At 46.8% G+C, this 24,655-nt stretch overlaps 1 protein-coding gene across 9 annotated transcripts in view; it reads left to right on the top strand.

The window, feature by feature from the left end:
* Nucleotides 1–24,655, top strand: part of WNK2 (WNK lysine deficient protein kinase 2) — a 96,092-nt gene that overhangs the window by 52,764 nt on the left and 18,673 nt on the right. For 4 of the 9 annotated variants that reach the window (XM_066558216.1, XM_066558218.1, XM_066558211.1 and 1 more), the window contains exons 9-25: nucleotides 341–484; nucleotides 2,665–2,856; nucleotides 3,878–4,381; nucleotides 7,337–7,651; nucleotides 10,379–10,428; nucleotides 11,034–11,199; nucleotides 11,281–11,397; nucleotides 11,550–11,717; nucleotides 11,925–11,970; nucleotides 12,148–12,264; nucleotides 12,708–13,819; nucleotides 15,287–15,338; nucleotides 15,775–15,830; nucleotides 15,904–16,595; nucleotides 17,093–17,307; nucleotides 18,818–19,033; nucleotides 19,935–20,033. In XM_066558216.1, the coding sequence (XP_066414313.1) occupies nucleotides 341–484; nucleotides 2,665–2,856; nucleotides 3,878–4,381; nucleotides 7,337–7,651; nucleotides 10,379–10,428; nucleotides 11,034–11,199; nucleotides 11,281–11,397; nucleotides 11,550–11,717; nucleotides 11,925–11,970; nucleotides 12,148–12,264; nucleotides 12,708–13,819; nucleotides 15,287–15,338; nucleotides 15,775–15,830; nucleotides 15,904–16,595; nucleotides 17,093–17,307; nucleotides 18,818–19,033; nucleotides 19,935–20,033 (4,261 nt within the window). The remainder of the gene's footprint in view (nucleotides 1–340; nucleotides 485–2,664; nucleotides 2,857–3,877; nucleotides 4,382–7,336; nucleotides 7,652–10,378; nucleotides 10,429–11,033; nucleotides 11,200–11,280; nucleotides 11,398–11,549; nucleotides 11,718–11,924; nucleotides 11,971–12,147; nucleotides 12,265–12,707; nucleotides 13,820–15,286; nucleotides 15,339–15,774; nucleotides 15,831–15,903; nucleotides 16,596–17,092; nucleotides 17,308–18,817; nucleotides 19,034–19,934; nucleotides 20,034–24,655) is intronic. The other 5 variants (XM_066558217.1, XM_066558212.1, XM_066558214.1 and 2 more) reach the window with 3 other exon arrangements.

Below are 24,655 nucleotides of genomic sequence, written 5' to 3'. Positions count from 1 at the left end.
GGTGACAAAGGTGCTCTGAGGGCTGGAGCCCCTCTGCTCTGGAGCCAGGCTGGGAGAGCTGAGGGTGCTCACCTGGAGAGGAGAAGGCTCCAGGGAGAGCTCAGAGCCCCCTGCAGGGACTAAAGGGGCTCCAGGAGAGCTGGAGCGGGACTGAGGATAAGGGATGGAGGGACAGGACTCAGGGAATGGCTTCCCACTGCCAGAGGGCAGGAGTGGATGGGAGATTGGGAGGGACTTGTTCCCTGTCAGGGTGGGGAGGCCCGGGAAGAGGTTTCCCAGAGAAGCTGTGGTTGCTCCATCCGTGGAAGTGTCTGTCCCTCATGCTGCTGTCTCTCTGCAGCCCGTCCTGCCTGCAGTGCCAGCCACACCCGCCGTGGTGCCCCAGCACTACCAGGAGCCAGCAATGCCGTTCCCCGTGGTCCCCAGCACCGTGGCCTCGCTCCCGCTGGGGCAGCCGCCGCCACCCGTGCTGGCCAGCCAGCAGGTGAGAGCTGGGCTCTACCATGGAGCCGTGTCCATCTCAGCCCTTCCCTGTGGCTGCTCTGCCTCACACAGGGTGCCTAGAGAAGCTGTGGCTGCCCCTGGATCCCTGGAAGTGTCCAAGGCCAGATTGGACAGGGCTTGGAGCACCCAGGGACAGCGGAAGGTATCCCAAGTTTCTCTGCGAAACTTCCCAGAGCACCTATGTTCCTCAGAGACAGCAGTGTCCAGTGAATGCCCATGCTAAGGAGGGTAGGGCAGGACAGCAGAGGAACAGAAATTAGGGTGAGAAATTCACTTACCTCCAGAATTAATTGTTTTGATCTTGTATCAATATGCACTGGTGGATCAGACATGTGGAATCAATGTTGTATCTCCTAACTTTTATTTCTTTTTCCAATTTGGGTGTCTGTGCATTTACACTGCTAAAGTTATAATGAGGCAAAGTTACCTAATCTGCCTGGATATTTTCCCTTCCCTGTGCCTGATTCAATTCACAAGCATTTCTTGAGACACAAGCTGGATTTGAGAGGGAGGTTTTAAGAAGCAGCTCCATTCCCTGAGCACAGTTTTCCTGCTGTAATGTGATGTCTCCTGGAGTGGGAGGTGGCTGAGCCACAAGTGCCAGTACCCTCTGTCCCCTTGGTGTGAACCATGGGCAGCTGTCTGAGCTGCAGATTAACCCAGCTGGGGCGCAAGACCAAGCTAGCTCTGGGAGCTGGCAGCTTTATGAGCTCCAGCCCAGCGCTGTGGGCATGCGGCTCTCCCACCCCAGAGCTGGGGCTTGGTCCTGCAGGAGTTCCTCCATGGAGTGAGTGGGGTCCCCCCCATCCCAGGTGGGCCCCTCCATCCTTCAGACAGTGTTCAGGTGCCTCCACCTTGGCCCTCAGTTTGCTCTGTCCCATCACCAGAGCCAGGCCAGCCCCTGCACTGCCGTTCCTGTGTGTTTGGGATTGTAACTGGGGAGATCTTTCCCAACATGAGATGGCAGAGGTTCTGTGTGCTGCAGAGCCTGATGAGGCCACCAGCCCTGTGGTCCCAAGTAAGTCACCCTGAGCCAGCCTATGCCTCAGGGTCATCCTTTTGAACCAGAAGGGCTTTTTAAGTATTTCCAGAACTAATTAGAGGGACTGAAGAAGAAGATACCAATAGCACATAAAATGTGGGGGGTTGTTACTGATGATTTCCAGCTTTAATGCAACTTTTTCTCTGTTCTGCTGTCTAAAGCCTGGCAGGCCAGGGGAGCACTGCTTTCTCTGGAAAAGTAAAGCTGCTTTTTTGGCTACCACATTGTCACTACAGTACATCAGAAATATCTGGAACCTAGCTTTTACTGCAATTATTGTGGTTGATTGTGTCTCAGGTAATAAGTGTTATATTTTCCATGCCTGCTCCATTATGTAGCAACTTCTGCTTGCCAGTATGAGCTGAATATCAACTGTATCTTGTAAGTTAGTGGTTGGGGATTTCACGAGACCAACTGGAGCAATCTCTGGGATTCAAAGAGTCTGAGTCATTTCAAGTAGCCTCTCCAAGACAGTTACCACTTATCATTTTAGGTAATATATCTTGCATTTAAATGTGTTTTAGGCGTGGGCTCCTGTGCAGTGTTTGAATTAAGAGTGCTCGTCTCTCCTGGGAGCTGTCCCTGCTGGAGCATGACCAGGGCAGGGAATGGAGCTGGGAAGGGGACTCCATGTCTGGAGAAAAGGGGGCTCAGGGAGGACCTTCTGGCTCTGCACAACTCCCTAACAGGAGGGGGCAGCCAGGGAAGGGTCGGGCTCTGCTCGCGGGGAACAGGGACAGGATGAGAGAAAATGACCTCAAGCTATGGTGGGGAAGGTTTTAGGTCGGATATCAGTGAAATTTTCTTCACTGAAATAGTAGTTAAGCATTGGAATAGGCTAGCCAGGAGAGTGGGGGAGTCAGCATCCCACAAAATGCTCAAAAAATGTATTGATGCAGCATATGGGGACATGTTTTAATGGTGGACCTTTCAGTGCTGGGTTAGGGGTTGGACTCAGTGATCTTAGAGGTGTTTTCCAATCTTAATGAGCCTGTGATTCTGTACTCCAAGCACCAGGTCTGTCCTGACAGTGAGCTGGGGAGAAATGGGGAGCGTGGCCAGCCATCTGGTTTTTTTGCAGTACACAAGCAGTAACCTTTTCCTTCTTGTCCCCGCAGCAGCAGCCCATCTCGCAGGCAGCCTCCCTGCAGCAGGTGCTCAGCAGCCAGCCCGTGTGCCCGCTGCCGCCAGCCCCCCACCTGCTGCCGCCATTCCCAGCGCAGGGCTCGCAGGTGCCCGCCAGCAGCACCCCCCTGAAGCCCCTGCAGATCTCCACCGTGCCGCAGCTCCCGCCAGTGGCCCCTTCCCAGGTAAGGAAGGGCTGTGAGCATGGCCATTTGAGGAGAAATTTCCAGCTAATAATTAACATGATTTGCAGGTTTTGTGTGGCTATTTTGACTGCATGCCAGTTTAATTAGGCGATAAGAATATTATTGCTCTTTCCCAATTCCTTTATATTTCTTTGTTATTTGTTTGGTGAATCAGAAATCTTCTTTGTGCCCAACTCTATGCCATCCAGTTAAACGCAGCTCCAAAATGGCAATAATTTTTTTGGCGTTGTTTTGTTTTGGTCTTTTGCACTGTCTCCTCTGGCACAATCTCTTCCCCATCCCAGGCTTGAGGGCATGAGCAGTTGCCTGTTTTTATTGCTACTTTCTGACCTCCTGACTTCACCACTTCCCCCAACACCTGCCAGCCATGTCGGTGTTGTTCTGCTCTGGGTCTGTTCTCTGGAGCAGGGACAAACCCTTCCCTTGGCCTAGGAAGGTGGATGGTGCTGTGTTTAGTAGTGACAGCACCATAATGTGAAGCAGCTTGTGCCAAAGGGCAGGAGCAAGCTGCTGCCATGATGCCAGTCTGCTCCATCACTGGGAGGTTTTGATTGTAAAAACCCTTTCTCTGGGCTCTTCCGTGCTGCCTGAGTTGCAGCTTGTTTGAAAACAAGGGTTTAAATTGCCCCACTTAATTTTGCATGAAAGAGTTTTGCGTTAGGTCTGGCCCAATTCCTTTTAATTTCTGTTCAAATGAAAGCAGCTTTTAATTAGGATGTTGCTTGAAGGCTTCAAGCTGGTGTTAGAAGTAGTTCTAAGCTTCTAGGGTATAAAAGCATCCCCCTCAAATGTATTTTTTTTGCTTTTACTAATGATTTAAGCGTAAATCAGTTTTTATTACTGCTTGCGAAGCTCAGGGAATGAATGGAAGTGATTAACAAACAGACATAATTATCCTCCTGGCACAGGTGGTTTTTAGGGACTTGTGCGGCAAATGAAACTTCTCTATAGCATCAGTGAAAGCACTGATGCAGTTTATGCAATATTATATTTTTTTCAGATTCCTCAGTTTCCTGTCATTCCTGCAATTACTCCTCTGGCAGGGCTTGACAGCCTTCCTCCAAACCTGTCTGACATCCCTGCTGCAAACGTGCCCCCCATTCCTGCTCCCTCCCAATACTTTGCTCCAGCCGTGATCCTGCCCAGCCTGCCCATGAACCCCACGCTGCCCATGGCGCCCAACTCCCCTGCCCTGCCCATGCAGGCCGTCAACCTGCCTCATACCACCGTGGCTTCTCTGGTCCTGCCCTGCCAGCCCATGGTGCCAAACATGCCGGCGGCCACCATCCCGCTGCTGGCTGTGGCGCCGCCAGGGGTGCCACCGCTGCCGCCGCACGCCGCGCTGCCGCCGCAGCCCGTGTTCCAGCCCGCCTTCCAGCCACTGCTGCCCGGCGACACGCCCTCGCCCCACCACGCACAGAGCTCCCAACCCGTGACCCAGGCACAGCCACCTCCTCCAGCCCTGCAGCCGAGTGTCATCCACCCTCCTGAGCCGGCTCACCAGGTAAATCCACCGGGCGCGGGGCCGTGCGCTGCAGGGTGCTCCAGGGCACTGCCTGTCCTGGGGTTCTGTTCCTCGCCAGCATTAATCCTTGTTCTTGAGAGGTTTTGTTGACTTCTTGCTCTCAGTTCTGGAGGTGGTGGCTGAAGCTGTGAGCTGTGGGGTAGCAGGTGATATCCTCAGCCAGGGGCAGGGGTTATCAAGGATAGAGGGCATAATACAACTGTCTTTGGACAGTAAGTGTGCAGAGCACTTTCTGAATTTCCTCTTCCTTCTTGCTCTCAGATCTTGGGAAGTGTGAGCTGTGTTCTCCCAGGTCAGGAGGGTGTACCAAGCCTTGCCAGTGCCTGTAGCTGGTCCATGTACGATGCAGGGGCTGCTGGGTACGCACAGCAAATACAGGGGAGCTGGCAGGAGCAGTGGAGTTGTTTTGGTGTAGAATATATTTAAAACAGCAAAGTTAAGTGGCTCTCGGGTAAGGACTCTGGAAAGCTCTGTGGAAGAGCACTGTCAGACCTGCAGGGCAGGGATGGATTCTAGCTGCAGACCCTTTCCCCCTTGAAAAAAACAAAGCATAAACGAGCTCAAGCAGTATTTACACGGAAACTGCCTCAGGACTGACAGAGTCTGTAAATACTTCTCTCGCCACATCTGTGATATGTCAGCATGAAACACAGTCTGACCAGAGCAGGAGAGGACACTCAACCTGTTAATAAGGCATTTGGAAAATCTGTATTCTGCCACATCCCTTCACCATAACACCCTAATTAAAATTTGTAACATCCCATCCCAACCTGTCATGGCATCTTCAGAGCAGTACATAGTTTTTAAATTTCTCTCTTTCAGCCATATATTTCGTACAGGATTACTGTCGTTGAGAATGTCAGCAGCATGGAGTTTGGGGGTGTTACTCAGTGTTCCTTGTGGCTTTAGAGGGAATGGAATCAAGCACACTGGACACAGTGAGCATGGCAAATACCAGAACTGGAGAGCTGATGTTCCCAAACCATCCTGACCAAGTCATTAGCTATCAAATATGTGTAGAAGAATTGCATAGGGAAGAATTTGGGTTAAAAAATTGCTATTACAATGTGCAGAGGAATATTTTAAAAAACATTGTTTTGATTTGAAGACTTCTGTTGGAGAGGTATTTCTGTATATAATGCCATGCTGTTTTCACAATTGATGTTTAGCACCTCTGAGTTTTGTTTTGGCTGGGTACATCTGTATGGGCATTCACTTAAGAGCTGCACTTGATGATCCTTGTGGGTGCCTTGCAAGCCAGAATATTCTGTGATTCTGTGATTTTACATTGAAATATTTTGTGAATTATTCTAGTTATATAAAATTTAAAATTGAACCACCCTTCTGTGGCATTATACCACACTTGTCAGTCTAACAACCCCCCCTTTGGGCAGCCGTGTAACTCTGAGGTGTTATGAAGCACATCCTGTCTTTACTTTTATCTACATTAAAACCTTGAATAATAGTTTCAGCCATACCCAGAACCTGCTGAGAGCACACAGCAATGAAATCGTGTGGCCTAGTTCTCATCTAAGTCTTTTTTTTTAATGTATTTTCCAATAGCCTTAAGTCTCTATGTGATGATACTTCAAAAAAAGTAAAAATTGGGCACACTTTTACCTAGTACTAAAAGTCTTTTTTTCTTCCATGTGCTTCTTTCTTTCCTTCTTCCTCTTTCCACAAGCTCAGTCCCCCTGGAAAAATACATGATGTACCTAAAAGGAGAAAGTTCTGATTTTAAATGTACAACCCAAAAGGACTGTTATGCAGAATAACAACCCAGTCTCTAAGGTAGCTGGCATCCTGTCGCCTGGATCTGGTTCCCACCAAGTGCTTACGCACTTGAGTCATTTTAATGCACTGGAGAAATCCACTGAGAAAAGTGAAACTCCCTCTGTCCACACGAATGTGTTGGTAGGATTGGAGTGTTGGCGTTTGGCACATCAAGGGTTAAGTTGAGAATTCAGTATGTAAACTGCACTAAACTGAAGTAGGACACTGGTGTATATTCAGTGAAAGAGTTAATTGTGTCATTTGTACCAGGTCCTGGTTCTACATATCTGGCAGATTTCTTAAAATATCCTAAGTTAGGTTATGGGTAGAATGTATTTTTCTCTGCATGGACAGTGTGGAATTGTTGAAAGCAGAGCAAAGTATTCAGAGGAATGAATTCATCACCTAAGATCTTAAAAGCAAGTCCAGAGGAGGCCATGGAGATGCTCTGATGGCTGGAGCCCCTCTGCTCTGGAGCCGGGCTGGGTGAGCTGGGGGTGTTCACCTGGAGAGGAGAAGACTCCAGGGAGGGCTCAGAGCCCCTTGCGGGGCTTGAAGGGGCTCCAGGAGAGCTGGAGAGGGACTGGGGACAAGGGATGGAGGGACAGGACACAGGGAATGCTTTCCCACTGCCAGAGGATAGGGACATGTGGGATATGGGGAAGGAATTCTCGGCTGTGAGAGTGGGCAGGCCCTGGAAGAGGTTTCCCAGAGGAGCTGGGGCTGCCCCTGGATCCCTGGCAGTGTCCAGTGCCAGGTTGGATGGGGCTTGGAGCAGCCTGGGATAGGGAAGGTGTCCCTACCCATGGTAGGGGGTGGAATGAGATGAGCTTTGAGGTTCCATCTATCACAAACCATTCTGGAATTCTGTAATTTTTCCTTTCTTAGCAAAATCTGCTTTTGTCCCTACTAATAAACTAGTACCTGATCAATGCACCTTGTCATAATTGTACAGAAGGCATCCTTAGCACTTTTTTTGGTTATTTCATGGGAAGTTTATGTCTGTAGATGTTACTGAGAGCATCCAAACCCAGTTGCACTACGAAGTTTGAGTCCTTTCTTCATGAACACCAGTGACTTTGCTCCCTTGTCACATTGAGTAACTGTCACGTTGAGCCCTTGGCGCAGAGATGTGTGCTAACAGCTCTCGTTGTGTTGCAGCCCATGCCTGGACACACTCAGTTTGCTCTGGAAGCTGGAGCCCAGGTGCCTGTGCTGCCAGTGCAGCCCTCCATGGTCATGTCACCGCCGTTGCAGCTGCAGCCGGAGCTGGTGCCGCCCTGCGTCGCTCCCGAAGGCGTTGCCCAGGTCCATGGCAGCCTTGCCACAGCTGCCCCGCCTGCCCCCATAGAGCCTGGCCTGCCTCTCCAGCCCTCTGCCCTGCTGCAGCTCCAGCCTGATCTTTCGCAGCCACTGGGCCAGCAGCTCCCAGCTCCCTGCTCGGCTGTCGCAGCAGGCACAGAGACATCTCAAGAGGTAGAGCCCTTCCTCTGAAGTAACTCACCAGCCTCAGCCTTAATCTTCTTAGTTACTCCTATGTGAAACAGTGGGCTTGTTGCACAAGGGAGGTTATCCCCGCGGTGTGTTGAGCTGCTGCTCCTTGATGCCAGCAGTTCTGGGTCAGCAAATAATTGGCTATTCCAAATGAAACCTCATGTTGCAGCTCAGGAAATGTCTCACTGAATTAATGAGGCAGCAGGACTAAGCACTTTCTTGTCCGTAGCTGAGATAGAAATCAAGAAATTCTCAATGTGGGTGAGTTAGAAGTTGTTCTGTAGAGTTTCACCCATGTTCTGTCCAGTCTTGTTTTAAATGTCTCAAGCACTTGTTCAACAACCCATCATTTGCCTTAAGAAACTACTCCACAATCTGAGTCTTTGTATTGTGGAAGCCTTTCATCCTCTTCAGTTTGAGCCCTATTCTCATTTCATTTAGCATTGTATCCTCCTGTATTGCCTAATGTCTGCTGTAGCCCTGGGATTTTTGTTTCTTAAGATACTCATAGGCATTCCTAATTCTCAGTGGTCATAGAAGCAGGATGCTTTTTATTGTTTTCCTTACAGAATTGTCAGCTCCTCGTCTGCTATTTTGACTTTTCTTTCCACTCCCATAATTGTTTAATCTTCAGTCTTGACAGAACATCACAGAACATTTCTTTCTCTTCAGCTGCCTGTTAACAAAACAAAACAAAAGCTTTGGCATTTCTACCTGATTTCAGGAAATAAGTCTAATTTTTTCTCCACTTCTGGATGGAAATGTCCCGCTGTGATTCTGCATTCAGAGTGGTTCCTCTTGAGTCTCTGCTCTGAGTTATCTTTCTTCCCAAAGTATGTATTTCACCTTTTCAAAATTAATCTCTTGGTTTTGCCCATGTTTCCATGGCTTGTCACATGCCTTGACCCCAGTGCAGCCTGAAATTCCATTGGACATACAACTCAATGCTGCCTCCAGAAGATGCTCCAGAAGGGCTGTGCTAACACTAAAAACGAATTCTAGTTCCCCATTTTTCCTGTCTGTCAATGGCAGTTTAATTCTTACTGCATCAGCGTTCCTGCTGTGATGTAGGATATTTCCTGGTGAATGTCTGCATCCTGTTGGTTAAGTGTATCAGGAATTGTAGAGCCTGTCTGCAGTGCTTCACCTGCAGACTCCCTGGAAAACCTGGGCTGGGTCAGGCATATCCATCATTCAAGGTACTCCTTCTCCAGCTGTCTTTTTTCTGAATGCACAACTCATGGCAAGGTCAGTGCTGGTGCCTTCAGTGCGGAGTCCATTCCATTAGAGATTCTGGAAATATGAACAAACCTCATTGTTAGGCACTGTGATAGGGGGGATACAAGTTCTCCTGAGAAACTCGTGGCCACTGAGGCACATGTCTGTCCTTCACATCCCACATCCCTCAGAACATTTAACCACTGGTTTGCTAATTTCTTTCTCACGTCCATCTCTAAGTTAACCACTTTCTCTCATTCACTTTAAGAAGTGAAGCAAGTACCAATGCACATTGTCTCCATGCTGGTTTTCTGGCATACATTACTAAAGTTTCCTTGGGTGTAAGAGAAGTTTCATACCTGCCTATATAATCAAAACACTACATTTTGTTTCTACTCTGCCATGACATTTTTATCTCTTCTGTTGTGTTCAGGCACGTTGCAGCACTTGCATCCAAACCAACTTGAACCAGTCAGGCAAAAGAGGTTTTGTAAGGCACTTGGTTGAGTGCTTTACCAGAATGTCGATACATTATGTCTGTGTTCTCTCTGTTCATTGATGTTGCAGTTTTATTGAAACTGCATTTAAGCTTGGCATGGTGTTTACAGCCAAGGAGTGGGGCTGGCTGGTTAGCTGCAGAGAACCAGTGATGTTGACCAGTTCCCCTCTGAGCTTTTAACCTCAGCTCATCACTGCTTGAGTCCTCAGTGTAGCGATGGCAGTTGAGGGGCTTGTTTCTAGCTCTGCGTCTATAGAAGTATTTTATAGACATGTTTTTATAAATATATATAAAATGATATATATTTATGGGTGTATCTGGTGTGAGTGTATATACACAGCTATATACACATAAGGGTGTGTGTGTCTTTGTGCATACATGGTAAGTTTGTTACATCAGGGCCTGCAGCATTGTCACAAATTCTATGAGAATAGGTCTGCCCAATATGAAAATCATGCTATGATGTCTGTCCCAGAGCTGCAGCCAGTGAAGAGGGAAGATTTTAGGGGAAATTCATGTAGAGGACAAGAGGACATGATGCAAGGGTGGTGTTCTTAAATGATGAATTTTCATCTTTTGTTTGTAAGTTCCTTAGAAATTTTCCCACTAAGCCAAACACAATGAAAATACTGAGCATATTTTCAGGAAACTATATAAAGCAATGAGCCAAATTAGCAGATACATTCAAAAATAAAAGACAGTGGAATTTTCCCTCAGTCCGATGGTGGTGAGAACTGTTTTATTCCTTTCACCATCTGATCTGCTGTGGGCAGAGGAAGGGCAGTGGCAGGTTAGTGTCTCTGACTAAGTGGTTGGGGCCTTGGACAGAAGTGATGTTGAAAGGATAAAATTGGGCATTTATTTTATTTCTAGGTTCCAAGAACTGGTTAAACAGAATGGTTTTAGAGTTACTGATGCCAACCCTTTCCTAAAGGTGTTTTTCATCTGCTAATATAATGTGTTTGCTTAAATTACTTTTTCTTGCATTTTAGGAGCAGGCAATACAGGACAAACTCCAAGCTCTGTCCCAGAGTTGCGAAAGGTATTATCACTCTTTGGCGTAAGAAATGCTTGCATTTTGGAGTCTGTTTTTTCTGACTTGATCAGGAGAAGAAGGACTGGGAGCATGTCTAGGGAGAAGCTGACAATATTCTGTGTGCAGTGTGCCCATTCTGGCACCTGCAGCTCTTTTAATTCCTTAGTTTGGATGCAGCATCCTAGCCTTGGTGTATGTACAGCTGTATGGATCTTCTTTTTCCTCCCTCTACAGCAAACCTTACCTGTTTGACCTTCTGCTGGGAGGGCAGAAAGACAGGAGCTGAGAAAACTTCACCTTAGAAAAGTAGGAACTAGTGCAGTTCAGAGAGAGACTGTCAGGGATATATTCAGCGTGAGGGACTTGTGCTGTGTTACTGCCAGAAACATTATTAGATCATTTCTTGGTAGGTGTTGTAGCCAGAGTATGTGCCTGGTGTAGAGTAGTGCCCTTCGCTCACTGAGTATTTTCCAGTTGACTCAGTTCGGGCCAAAAAAAAGTGCAAATGTGCCCTTTTTTGCAGCCTCTCTTATAGCTTACATGTGATGCATGACTCCATTGTGTGTGACTCTGCCTTTATTTTGGGGCTGTTCTTCCTTTCTCTTGTGAAGCTACATGAGTCCAGATGTTGCTTCTGGCAAAGAGATGAGTGACAGCTTGGAAGGAGCAACAGGAAGTGGAAAGCAAGAAGGAAAGTCTTCAAAGAAGCATAAGAAATCCACACGTGCTCGTTCGCGCCAGGAGAAGTCCAACAGACCCAAACTGACCATATTAAATGCAAGTACAACCTGTTGGAGGGTTAACTCTAGGGTTCCTTTGGCTTTGCCAGGAATAAGGGTTGTTGATCTCTGCATGCAGGTGTGTAACACAGGGGATAAGATGGTGGAATGCCAGCTTGAAACCCATAACCACAAAATGGTGACGTTCAAGTTTGACTTGGATGGTGATGCGCCGGAGGAGATTGCCACTTACATGGTGAGATGTGGCTGCCCACGGGCTCTCAGTGCTCCCAGTTGCTCTAGGCAGCTCCTCGTGTGTGCTTGTTGCCTGAGCTGCCTGGCAGCTGTGGAATGAGGCATTAATAAAAAAAAGTCTGTTTTCCCCTTTATTTTGATGTGGCCTTCTAGGTGGAGAATGAATTCATCTTGCAAAGTGAAAAAGAGACTTTTATTGAACAAATGAAGGATATCATTGATAAAGCAGAAGATATGCTCAGTGAGGATACAGAAGGAGAACGAAGTTCTGACCAGGGAACAAGTCCCCAACAAGATGCAGATAGGCTGGAAATAAGCGAGGTAAGAAACACTGAATACAGATTCCTAGTTTGATTCCTTTTTTTTAACAGCCAGATACTTAAATTACTTTTGCATCTTGTGTTAAAAAACTAAAAAGGTTTCTTAACTAAAAAAATAATGCTTTTGCTCTGTTAAGCCTTACAATACGAACGGGATGCTGGTCCTCTTGCACTGATCCAGCTATTTCTTGTGTTGTCTCTTTAACAGGAGAAGCGTCAGTCTCAAATGAAGACATCTGTGTATCAGCAAAATGGTAAGAGTGCCTTTGAGTTTCTAGTGGAAGATGTCCCTGCTCATAACAGGGAGTTGGAACTAGATGGCCCTTAAGGGCCTCTTCCAACCCAAACAATCCTGTGTAATTAAGACAAAGTAATGATCTGGAGACAATGGAAATTCATGTGTTTACTTGTAATTTTCTTTTCATCCCTAGTTTTGCATACCGGAAAAAGGTGGTTTATTATATGTCCAGTGGTTGAAAACCCTACTACAGATGCCCCTGAGTTTTCTCCCCCGATGCCTCCCAGTGCCCAGCAGACAGAAGGGCCAGGTATCTCCAAACTTTATAGAAAACGTCTTCTCAGAGCTGCTGTGTTGTCTCTCTTCTGTCCTCACCTCACTCAGCTGTGATGGTTTCACTTAATTTAGTCAGAGGAAGAAAATGATGAGTTTTGTTAAGCTGTGCATTTACATGTGCTCGTGCATTTACATATGTTCCTGGCGTTGAACCAAATTGGGAATCTTTATCTGAGTTTCAGTAAAGTGTCAGTATTTTAGCTATACCTTATCCTGCGGGGCAGCTGAAATTCTCCATCACTATGTGTCTTTTCAGTGAAATATTTTTTGCTGAAATAATCTGAAAATTCTCGTTTGATGTACATAACAGCTATTTGCTGTGGGAATTGCTAGTGGGTTGTCCCTGCAGCTGACCAGGGGGCTTGGCAGTGATTTCGTTTCCTTTCAAGGTTCACCTTTTGCTTGTGTTCTCTCTAGACCCGGAGCAGTCAGATGACCAGCCGGTGAGCTCTGCGGTGACAGAGGCACCTGGGCTCGGGGCTGGCCAGCAGCTTCCCCTGCACACAGGGGTCAGTGACAGCCCCCTTGGAGCCGCCCTGTCCTTGGCAACGGCTCCTGCTACAGCAGCTCCTGCCAGCATAGCAAGCCAGCCAGAGTTCCCAGCGCCAGCCCCGCCGGCATCTGCCCCGAGCATCGCGGAGCCCGTGGTGGCCAGCGGGGGTCAGCCGGAGTTCCCCCAGCCCGGCCCCCCGGCCCCCCGAGCCGTGGGGCTGGAGGAGCCCGCCGAGGCCCCGGCCCCGCACCTGCAGCCGCAGGCAGACGAGCCGGCCTGCGTGCCTGACGTGGAGATTGCCTGCTGCAGCGTTGGCCCGCCCGCGGCCGCGCCAGCGGCTCCGGGGCCGCTGCCTCCGGACGCCGCGGTGCTGGAGCGGCAGCCGGCGCCGCAGGGGCCGCACCTGCTGGAGGGCAGCCAGCCCGGCACGGGGCCCTTCGGCAGCCAGCCCTTCCCCACGGCCGCTGGCCCCGACGCCCTGGCCTTGGCGGGGTCCCAGCTCCAGAGCCCCACGCAGGTGCCGCTGGCCACGTCCCAGCAGCTGCCGATGGTGCAGGGTGGCACGGGGATGGCCGGGGCAGGGGTCGGCCTGCTCCAGCAGCAGAACCCCCCCGGCGCGGCCGAGTCCGACGGCGAGGGCCCCCCCAGGGTGGACTTCGTGGACAACACGATTAAAAGCCTTGATGAGAAGCTGCGCAATTTGCTGTACCAGGAATATGTTCCAACTTCTTCGGCATCAGCAGGGACGCCAGACACCTCTGTGCCACCTGAACAGGGCGACAGTGAATTTACCTTATGCCCTTTTCCTGAAGAGCAAGCTCCTGCCCCAGCATTGGATGGGAGAGAACCAAGCTATAGCATCCCGGACACCGGCCAGGAGGTGAAAGCTGCTGCTGAGCCACTTGTGCCCCTCGTGCCCTCAGAGGCCTTGCCTTGCCCACCGCTGGTCAGTCCCCCAGTGGCTCTGCCCTTCACCCCCTCAAAGCCAGCCTGTAGGGCTGGCCCCAGAGCAGAGCTCAAGACTCACTCTCCTGCGGTAGGCCACGTGTAGATCTTTTTCTTCCCTAAACATTTCATAACTCTGTTCCAGGGTGTGTTACCTCTGCCTGCTGACTGCTTTCCAATGTGAAAGCTCACTTAAATTTTTCTTGTCAGATGCATCCCAAATCATTTTTCAGAAATGCTTATTAGTGAAAGCCAGACTTTCCCTTTGGGTTTAGAAGTGGTATAATACTTTAATTCATCTCCTCTTGTGTCCCGTCCAAAGCAGGCAGAAATATGTCAATTTCTTTGTAGTTTAAGAATGTAAAACGCATGCATGGTGTCGTCATTGTAGTTCTAATGAAGGTGATTTTGCTTCAATTTTAAGTATAAATGAATGGCAATGGTACAATTACTGCCTTAGAAGTCAGCTTGGATAAAGCAAACATTTCAAGTACCTTTGCCTTGTCCACATGCTGCAGCCAAAGGCAGACATTCCATGGGCATGAGTTTCTTCTGTTTCCTGTAATAGTTTCTTTTGTCTTCTCCTGAGCTTGGTAGAGCAAGACTGACATGGAAGCCTCTAAGGAAAGAGGTAGCAGGCAGTCAGGGGCAGTGGTTCTTCTGTCTCAGTTGAGCCCCCATGTTAGGTTTTTTCAGATAAAATTCCAAGTTTATGAAATCATCAGATTTGCAGCACATTGTGCTAGATCAGTGTCTATTCCAGGCCCTGGCACAGGTTACCCAGAGAAGCTGTGGCTGTCCCATTCCTAGCAGTGTCCATGGCCAGGTTGGATGGGGCTTGGAGCAACCTGGGATATTGAAAAGTGTCCCTGTACATGGCAGGGGAGGCAATAGGATGAACTTTGAAGTCCTTTTCAACCCAAACCATTCTATGATTCTATATCTTACTCAAAAGTAGCATTTCTGGAGATAATTCCATCCCTAGCAAGGCCGAGCCTGTTCTGTGTAGCATCAGCTGGAGGGACTCCTGTCGACTGCCCAAGAGGTGCTGTGTGGTACAGGAAAGCAGCTGTACTGGAGTAACTGTTTAGAGCGTGTTGTTTTCTAATGAAAAATGACTTTCTACAGCAAACCAAATTCTCTCTCTGTGAAAGGTGCTATGTCTCTCGAGTAATTGGAATTCATCCTATTAAAATCTGTGTCAGTAAGGAAAGAGACATAGAATTTCTGAGGACAGACGTACAGATGAGGAACGTATAGTCTGGCTGGAAAAGCAAACCAGAACAAGGCCCCAAGCATGTGTGTATATATAATATACTGGGTATCAGTAGCTTGGGCTGCAGTTCCAACTGCAATGCTGCCACTGCTTTATTTCTTTCAAGGAAGAAGGCAAAAAAATGGGGGAGTTGGAGACAAGACTTGAAGGCCCCTCCACAGGCACTGTGAAATAGTTCCGTATTCTCTGGTAGTGCCAGGGCAGCAAGGGGAAGTGAGGGAAGGAGAACACATTCTGCTTTGTGAGACTGAAATTGTGTTTCTTTTTTCCTTTTACTGAAAGTTGAACAAGCCAGAAGTCACTGGTGTGAGTGCTCATCCCTCAGAGGCAAGAGGTGGGTCAGCAGGCGGAACAGGTAATGCTCCTCCGGCCATCCCTGCTTGGTGTCAGTGGCAGGAGTGGGGCAACAGCCCGTCCATGTCCAGCAGCCCTGTGTGTCTCTGAGACACCAAGAACACCAGAATCGTTCAGGCCCAATGTACCATGCAGATTTCATTCTTCTTCTCTTTTTCTCCTTAAAAATTTTAACTGAGTAATGAGATTCCACACACCTGCTATTATTTGAATTCCCCAAATCACTAGATCTGCCAACCTGCAGATATTTTATATTGCCATTGCTATTGCCTCCTGCATTTTCAATCCTATATTACAAAGACCGGGGTTTTAAATTATTCCTCAGTGGTACACTTCAGTTTATCACAATGAAACACTGGTTTTTATTACATTAAAGCATTCCAGACATAAATATTTTTTTCCCAACTTTAAATCAGGTCCAGCCACAAGCATCGCTTCAGCTCCTGCTGCTCCAGCAAAAGGCCTCCTTCAGGTAATCAGAACTAGGAGCAGTTTTCTGCTTGATTGTTACAGTTCCTTTTGTTAAGCTCTCTTATTTTTGCCAGGTTGCACCTTCATCATCAGGCACAGCTCCACAGATGGAGACTTTCCAGAGGAGTGAGGAGGCAGAGAGGACAGCTTCGCCCGCACACGCAGAGAGCGTAACGCGGAGAGTGACAGCAGATGGGGTGATGAGTAACTTCCACAGGGATGGTTCTCCAGGCTCTGGTTCCTATGGAAAACAGGCTGAGGCTCAGGAGAGTGGCACGCCAGCCAAAACCATTGGCAGGTTTTCAGTCATCAGCACGCAGGATGAATTAACTTTAGCAGCACCGCACTGCTTGAGATTCTCGGCCCCCCCGGACGTGTACCTGGACGAGCTGCCCTCCAGCCCGGACATGAAGGCTGCTGTCCGCAGGGTCCAGACGGCCTCGTCCGTGGACGTCCTGTGCGACCAGGCCTCGAGCGACTCCGCTGACGAGCCCTTCCCGCGGCAGCCGGCGGCTGCTGCAGCTGCACAGCTCTCCCCCGCCAGCAGCAGCACAGCCACAGACTTAATCAAAAAAGCAGCTGCTTTTCTGCAGAGGTCTGCCAAAGGTGGCTCCCCTGGCCCAGAGTCACCCAATGGGCAAGGTGCAAAGATTCCTACGATCAACATCACGTCCTTCCACTCACAGTCGTCCTACATGAGCAGTGACAATGACTCAGAGTTTGAAGATGCTGATATGAAGAAAGAGTTGCAGAACCTGAGAGAAAAGTATGTTGAGTTGCAAGTGATATAAGGGAAGCTTGTGTTACTGTACCTGAGCAGCAGCTCAGCTTCGGATGAGCGGCACTGTAAGGAGTAAACTGGTTCTGGGCAAATCAGGCAATGCCAGGACCTTTCCCCACCTTCCTGCTGTGCATCGCCTTATCTGCCAGTTCCAGTTAGAAGAATAACTCATAGAATCCCAGACTGTTTTGGGTTGGAAAGGACCTTAAAGATCATTCCAACTGCTGCCATGGGCAGGGACACCTTCTATTATGTAAGGTTGCTCCAAGCCCTGTCCAACCTGGCCTTGGAGCCAGAGACTCCCCCTTCCAGAGATGGGGAGTCACCACAGGTAGATTGTTGTAGCTTTGCATACTTAGGGATGAGCAGCTGATTGTTTTATAACCAACAATTGTTTTGTTTCTTCTTTTACAATTAATTACACTGTCAGGATATGGTGCTTTATCAAATGCATTGTTAGCACAGTCCTTTTATTTTTTTAGGCATATGAAAGAGATTGCTGAGCTGCAGACGCAGCAGAAGAATGAGATAGAGGCACTGTATATTCGCCTGGGGAAACCCCTTCCTCCCAACCTGGGCTTCCTTCACTCTGCCCCACCAAGCAGCCGGCGCCGAAGAACCAGCAAAAACAAATTGAAAGCCGGAAAGCTCTTAAACCCTCTGGTCCAGCAGCTCAGGAGTGGAACATCAAGCACAAGTAGGTACACTGGGTGCTTCCCTTTGCCTGTTGCTTCTGTCAGTCGTGGCTGTGCTGTGTGATGTCTGGGACTGCTGGAAAGGATGGAATGTTTGTTGGTTTTAAGCTGGCATGCTTTTGGACAGGCTTGTCCCAGGTCCTGGTGGCAAGCCATACCTGCCTGCTCTGCATTGCCTACAGTCCTTGGTAGAGGAATAATATTCCACTTTAGTTTGGAAAACAGCCTGGTTACATCTCCTCTATTCTTTAAATCCAATTTACTGATGTTTGTATTCACTTCTTACATGCTGTTATGCTGTATTGACTAGGTGCTATATCTTGTTTCCTTTTTCCTCCAAGATGCCATATATAAAAGATGGGATTCCATTTGCTCCCCCAAAGGATGGGAGGTAAAAGCATTTACAAAACTGTGGTGGATGCTTTGACCATGAAGTAATGTGAGATTTTCACACAGCACTACAGTCCTGAGGTTTTATCTCTTGGAAAAATACAAAAATAAAATTTACCTGGAAAATATTGATAAAACCCAGTACCTATTTCTTCAGCAAAATGTAGAATAGAATATGCATAATTTTTCTCCAGCTTAGTTTGTGCTGTTATTTGGGGGAGCAGCAGCATTTCCAGCATTCACCCTTTATTTCAAACCTGGTGGCTCTTGTTTTCAATATCACTGCATCATAGGGCCTCTTTGAATTTTGTTGCATCAATCTTTATAGACAAGGTGTTGAGGAGAATTTTACTTTTAGCTAAGGATTTCAGCTGAGTTGGGAAAAACAAATATATTCAGAGGCAATAAGTTCTGTGGCCCATCTTGAGGCTGAGTGTTCTTGCCCACAGGGACTGAAGCAATGTTGGATACTGTCTGTTACTTCTACATCTATCTAGATAGTTATATACTTATTTGTAGATATCTAGATAAATGTTTCTATCTGTACTTTTGTCTACACAAATATCTCAGGTAAAGCGGCTTAAAAACCAAAATACTTTGCAATCATGTGTTACATGAATTTATCTGTAGAAGAATCTGAAAGTGGCAATGACAATTATACTCAAATAGCTATAAATAAAAAGTTCCTTGTATCTTTGCTGCATAAAAGTTCCTTGTAACTTTTATTCTTCTCCATTTGCTTAATTTCACCTTTGGTGTGGGAGAGCAGATCTCTGTGTCCTGCTTTGTCATTCTGTGTGTTCATCCTCCTCCTCAGCACCCCAGCAGCTCTCTCTTCATTCCAGCAGTGCTCCTTCTGAGGCTCCTGAAAACACAGAGGAGAAACTGTAAAAATCAAACCTGCTCCAGGAGCTTCTTGGAGAAGCAGGCTCAGTGATAGGATATGTGGGTTATTTTCTGGTGCAGGCTCTCCCCAAAGTGTGTGCTCCATCCAGTGCATCAGAATAGTGAACGGCTGTTCCTCTTGGGGTCAAGATACGGATTATTTTTAGGCAGGGATTTTTTATTCAGAGTTTTTCTAGCTTTTGCCATTGCATGTGTTATGTTTGTTTGCTCTTTCAGGTAACCTTTCAGACTCTAAAGACTCGCCCCACAGAGAAAGCAGTAACTCTCAGCCGGGTTTCCCCGAAGCCGCCGCGGTGCCTCCCGGCGCAGCGCCCGCCCTGGGCAAGGCTGTGCAGACCCAGCAGCCCTGCTCTGTCAAAGCCTCTCTGTCCTCCGACATCTGCTCCGGCCTGGGCCCTGACGCAGCCGACGCCAACGCGGGCTCTGGCCAAGGTGATTCTTCCTGCTGCCTGTTTTGTGTCTCTTCCAGCACGTGCTAAAATTAGTTCCCTTCCCTTAGGCTGGAACTTTTTAGGAGTGATAGAGGAATGTGAACCTTTGGCAATCCAAATTACTGGCTTATCTTTAAAAAGAGCATTGCAGTATTGTCAGAAGAGCAAAATTTAAGTATCTTGCCGAGTGTTACCAGCACTCAAGAAGGCATGCCCCAAGACATCCCTAATTCTTAGGAAAGAAATACCTTTCAGCTTTGCCGGCAGTGGCTTTATCCTTAATACCTTCTCTGGAGTCTTCCTTACAGATTCCTGAGGAAAAATGAATGGAAAACAAAGAAGATACAAAAGGCTAGGAGAGCGTTTGCTTTGTTTCATTTTTTTAGCCCCTTGATTACAGTAGACCCCAAGTTCCTCATTATAAACTACCAAACTGTCTTGGGCATGAGAGAAAATAAAAATGAAATTAAAAGAAAACCAAACCCAGGGGACCAAGTTATATTTCCTTTCCATGAGGGGTTCACTTTGTGCATAATTTTGGAGTCCCAGCCACAGGACTGTGCTCCCATTACCCCAGTTCTGAGACCTCTGTGTATTGCCCCCATCATAGGCTTTGACTGATCTTGTTGCCATGCATATGGGAAGTTCCAATGATGATTAAAATACCTTCCTCTCATTGCACATCCTGCCAAACTAATCTACAAAATACCTATCTGTCCTCTTCTGCTGTTATTGCATCCTTTGTGTATGGTCAGTGAACTTGCTCCTCTTTGGCAAAGTTAAGGGGGAGATGTGGAGGTTTAACTAACAAAGCTGATTTGACTGATGGTTTAGGACATCTGATCACAGCTACTTGTACTTTATAAGTGTCTTTGTTTTCTTCCCTTTATATTCATTTACAGGCTGGACGGTTTTCCACCAAACGTCTGAGAGAGTGACCTATAAATCTAGTAGCAAACCTCGTACCAGATTCCTCAGTGGACCTGTGTCTTTGTCCATCTGTTTGTATTTGTTCTTTTGTATTTTATCACAGTCCATCTTTCTTTTACCCCCTTTTTCCAATTCCATGATTTAAATCTCTAATATGTTTGGCAGGATGCCCCTTTTTCTCAACCATCTTTTCTTTCTTTTTCTCTTTTTTTTAAGTAATCATCATGAACACACCTTATTTATATTAATTTTTCATGTGAAAGCTTTTTTTGCACTGCTTTTGGCTCATGCCTGGGCACCAAAAGCATGTGTGGAAGATCTCATCATTTATTATATATAGCCTGATGGTAAATTTTACCCTGGAGTTATCAAAGCTTTTGTACTTTATGTGATTTCTGTTGAAGTAATTTTATTTGCAATGTGGCAAATATACATGTCTGCTGTCCCGGTTCCAGCGACAACAAAACGAAATCCATCCTTCTGTAGACGAATGGTCTCTTTCACACATGTTTGGACTCTGAAGACATGCATGTAGCAAGCTGATACAATTCTAGAAGGTCACTGGAGGGTATAACTTCCATACAAGGGCTGTATTAACTCGATATACAGTACTGTTTATATCCACTCTATTTTCTTTAATTTTTTCCCCGCTCTTTGCATGTGGAAATGCTGAGACAATAGTGCTCCAGCTAGTTCTTTCCAAATCTCTGTCCCAGGTGGGCTTTTCCCCATGCAGTCACTTTAATTACTTTAAGTGAGCGATTTTTTTATGGAATCATAAGGCGCAGGAAGATCTGGTTACTCTAAGGGAGAGTCCCATCAACTTTTTGTGTAAGCTGATCTGGCTGAAGCACTTGACTCAGTTTATTTTCTTATGACCTTATGTGACCTCAGAGATGAAGTCAATTAGCAGTTCATCAAAGCATAAATAAGTAAAAAGCAATATCAGATATTCAGATGATACTTGGAAATGGATTGTTAGGATCCAGAAGTTTTGTCTCAAATAACTGTGCACCTTCTATTTGTACCCTATTTGTCTGACTTATAAAGTAATTGGCAATTCTACCAAACAATATCAAGCTATTTAATGAAAAAAATCAGACTTTTTTACCCAATTGTAGATGCTGCTTTTTAGGCAAACGGATTTTGCTTGTACAATAAAGATATGTTGTGCTGAACAGGTACTATAGGCCACTTACATATAACCTTAGAAGGGCTGATAACGTTTTTGAGAAAGTGTTTAGTTAAATAACTATGGGTTTATAGGAGTATCAGATCTCCCCTTGGAGTTCTGCACTGCTCATTACTATCCAAATGGGTCATGTCAAAGGCACAAGACCACTCCAATACACTCCTCCTAATTTTATGAATAAACAGTATTTTAAGAAATAATCTCAAAACTTTTTTTTTGAGCTCCCTGAAAGCACAAACACTCAGGTGATAGACATTTACAGAATTTATTATCATGTGAGCTTTTCATGACTGGTGATGTCATGAGACAATTTTGCATTTAGGGATTTTTTCTTGATAACCTGAGGAGAATTCTCAGCTCCCAAAAATTCCTGTTTGGTGTTATAGTGGCCACAGTAATTTCTTCTTCTGCACATGTAATTCCCAGAAGACGCTTCAATAATCTTCCATGGAATTACTATTCAGTAGGATGCAAAAGGTCTGGCAATAAAAATCAGTGTATTAAAAATGTTTGGGTGCATGGATGTTGTGAATGAAACCAAGGGAATATGTAAATCCTTTGAATCACGAAGTTTCCTCATGCTTAAATAACTCGGCATGACTAATTGCTTTCTGTTCTCAGCCCATGTGCTCTCTCAGGGTCTGGGCGAGTACAGGGGGAGGTTTGGCCTCCCCCATCTCTGAGTCACACCAGGAGATGGGTGCAGTTCAGGCACTTAACATGACACTGCAACCCTAGGTCACCCCTGAGGGTCCCAGTCCTGACAGCACAGCTTGGCTGCCAGAGGAGCCTCTCACCTGAGGTGCCTCTCACCTGGGGAGCTTGGCAGGTCCCCATGGCTGAGCTGTGGGCAGGTTTGATGGGGCAGGAGGCTATTCCAGCTTGTTTTCCTGTGAGCTCAGCAGGTGGGATGTGTGTGTGAGTGCAGGACTGGTGCTGTGTGCATTCCTGTCCTTCCCCAGGGTGGCTGGGGCTGGGACAGCGGCGGGCAGGACGGACAGTAGGATGTTCTATGGAGCTGGGATCCAGAGCAGGTGTGTCTGGAGCCTCAGGAAAAACAGTGCTCAAGGAAGGCCAGGTTGGATGGAGCTTGGAGCAGCCTGCCCGTGGCAGGGGTTTGGAAAAGGATGTGCTTTTAAGGTCTTCCAACGTAAACCATCCTTTTATTCTGTTATTTGAAGGTGATGATGTTGGCAATACCAGCTGGCTCATCTTCCTTTCCCTCTGCAAGAGACATCAGTGCACCCAGCAGGCAGGCAAAGCCAAGCATTTGCATTAAGTGCTAAACATGTTTGCATCCATACCCCATCCCTGGAAGTGTCCCAGGACAGGCTGGATGGGGCTTGGAGCACTTGGGATAGTGGAAGGTGTCCATGCCCATGGCCATGGCAGGGGATGGAACTGGATGGGCTTTAAAGTCCCTTCCAACCCAAACCATTGCAGGTAGGATTCCATCCTCTGTGCAGTTGTACAGGGCTGGGACATGACTACCCAGTGCCAGCAGCGCGGTGGCGCCTCCAGACAGTACAGAGTCCTGGGTCTATTCCATTAGTCAAGGTTTCCCTGGTATTTTTTTTTGTTTGAGAGCTGTTGAGAAACACTGTGCTGCGTTTTCAGAAATGCTCCGAATCTGTGTGTTTGGTTAAGGAAAACCAGCCCTTTGGCAAGGTGGGATATGCCAGCAGGAGACCTGCTGCACTGGCAGAAACGTTGGCAACTTTAAAAATCAATGTTCAGATGCATTAAAGACAGTATCACAAGGATCTTGCTCTGGTTACAAGATCCATCAGACTCAAACACTTCCACAGTGTTCTGCAGGACATTTTGAGCCATGTACAATATTGACTTCTCCTTTGTGTGTTTCATGAAATAGAGTATTTTTGATGGGCTTTGGCATAATTTTATCCTGAAAAAAAATAATCTGCATAATTTTTCCTGGGCTAAACTGCAAGGGTGCCTTAGGGAAGACTTTTCACTGATTGTGAGTGGAATTTTCAAAGCTCCATTTGGCTTAGGCTTGGAATCTTGTGTAATGCAATTTTTTGCCAAGTTTGTAGCAATTCATATACTGTATGTGCATATGCAATTATGGAAATGGTCTAGCAGTTTATTGCCATTTCCATTTTTTTTGTAGCTTTCCAGCTTTTTGGCAGCTGTTAGTGCAAATATGGGACAGTGGATTTTTTCTGTTCTGTATAATAGCTATTTAATTCCTCAGATAAGAGATCTGGAATTGGAGGTAAAATGCTCTGCTGAACTTTCACAATCTTACATTAAATCTTAATTATTATTCATCTCCTTAACTTTACTGTTCTTAAACATGTTAATTTTAGCAGTAATACAATTAATTGGGTGAATTAGATCTACAAAGTGAATTTTTAATTTAATTTGAGTTCATAACCAACCATGGCTGATAACTGTCAGTCCCTGCTTGAGGCAGTCTCACCGCTTACGGAATGTTTCCCTTCTCCCAAGCCCCACACTGGAGTGATGCTGCTGGAAGGAGCAGCTCTCTTCTCGGTGCCTGACTCTCCTGTGATACTTTCCTCAGAGCTGGAGCCCCCCATGCAGGTGTTTCATGAGTGTGTTGAGTATTGCCATTTCTGTCACTTCCCCAGGTTGGGTTTGGCACCTGAGGTGCTTGGAAACCTGTGCCTGGCTGTGCAGGAAGCAGAGGGGTTGGCAATGAAGGGGATTTTACACACATTCAAGCACGTACTGCAGTCAGCTGCCTGCTTTTATTTCTCGTGGGCAGGTGCTTTCCATTTGCATTCCTGTTGTGCTAAGAAGTGCTTGTTGCTGCAGGAAATAGCCTCTAGGATTGCTGCTGTGGCCACTGCCGTTGTGGGCACTTGTTTCTATTGTGGGAATTGGTAGCTTACGTTGGGATAGGCAAGGTAAGGTATATCTGAGGGAAAAGAGAGCAAAAGATAAAAGAATACAAGACAGATGGTTGAGTTGTGAATGTGACTGTGTTTGCTATCTGGGCTTTGAAATGAGAACTGAACTTGGTCATGCTTGTGTTGTTGTAGTCATGTCCTGATTTTCTCAGGATAGAAATCCATATGAACTATATGAAATAATAAGAAATTCTTTCAGAGCAGTCCTCCGTTCCTCATGCCACCCATATCTAAGCACAAACATCTCTTCTCCCTTACTTCCTCCCTCCCTTGTTTCTTTACTTTCTCTTCCTCAGTCTCTGACTGAAATCGCTTCCTTCTCCTCTGAAGACTCATTTAGGGCCTGTGTCAGCCTGGACCTGCAATCTCTGAGTTTAAAGCTGCATTTCTGGCACAGTAACAAAATGTTACACCACTGTTTACTCTAGAGAAAAAGCCCATCATCCTCTATCTTACTTTTTTGCCCCAGTCTGATTTTGCTCATGGTTTCAAGTGCTTCTTCCCAATGAACCCACCATAGCCCATGTCAGACACTCATCTCCCCCCATCCCATAACAATATTCTTCTTATCAAGTCCAAAATACCTTTCAGGAAATTTTGG

Source organism: Molothrus aeneus, chromosome 12 (assembly GCF_037042795.1).
Source record: "Molothrus aeneus isolate 106 chromosome 12, BPBGC_Maene_1.0, whole genome shotgun sequence".
Classification (NCBI taxonomy): Eukaryota; Metazoa; Chordata; class Aves; order Passeriformes; family Icteridae; genus Molothrus; species Molothrus aeneus.
The sequence above is the reverse complement of the archived record's forward strand: the minus strand, read 5'-3'. Positions and strand labels throughout refer to the sequence as shown.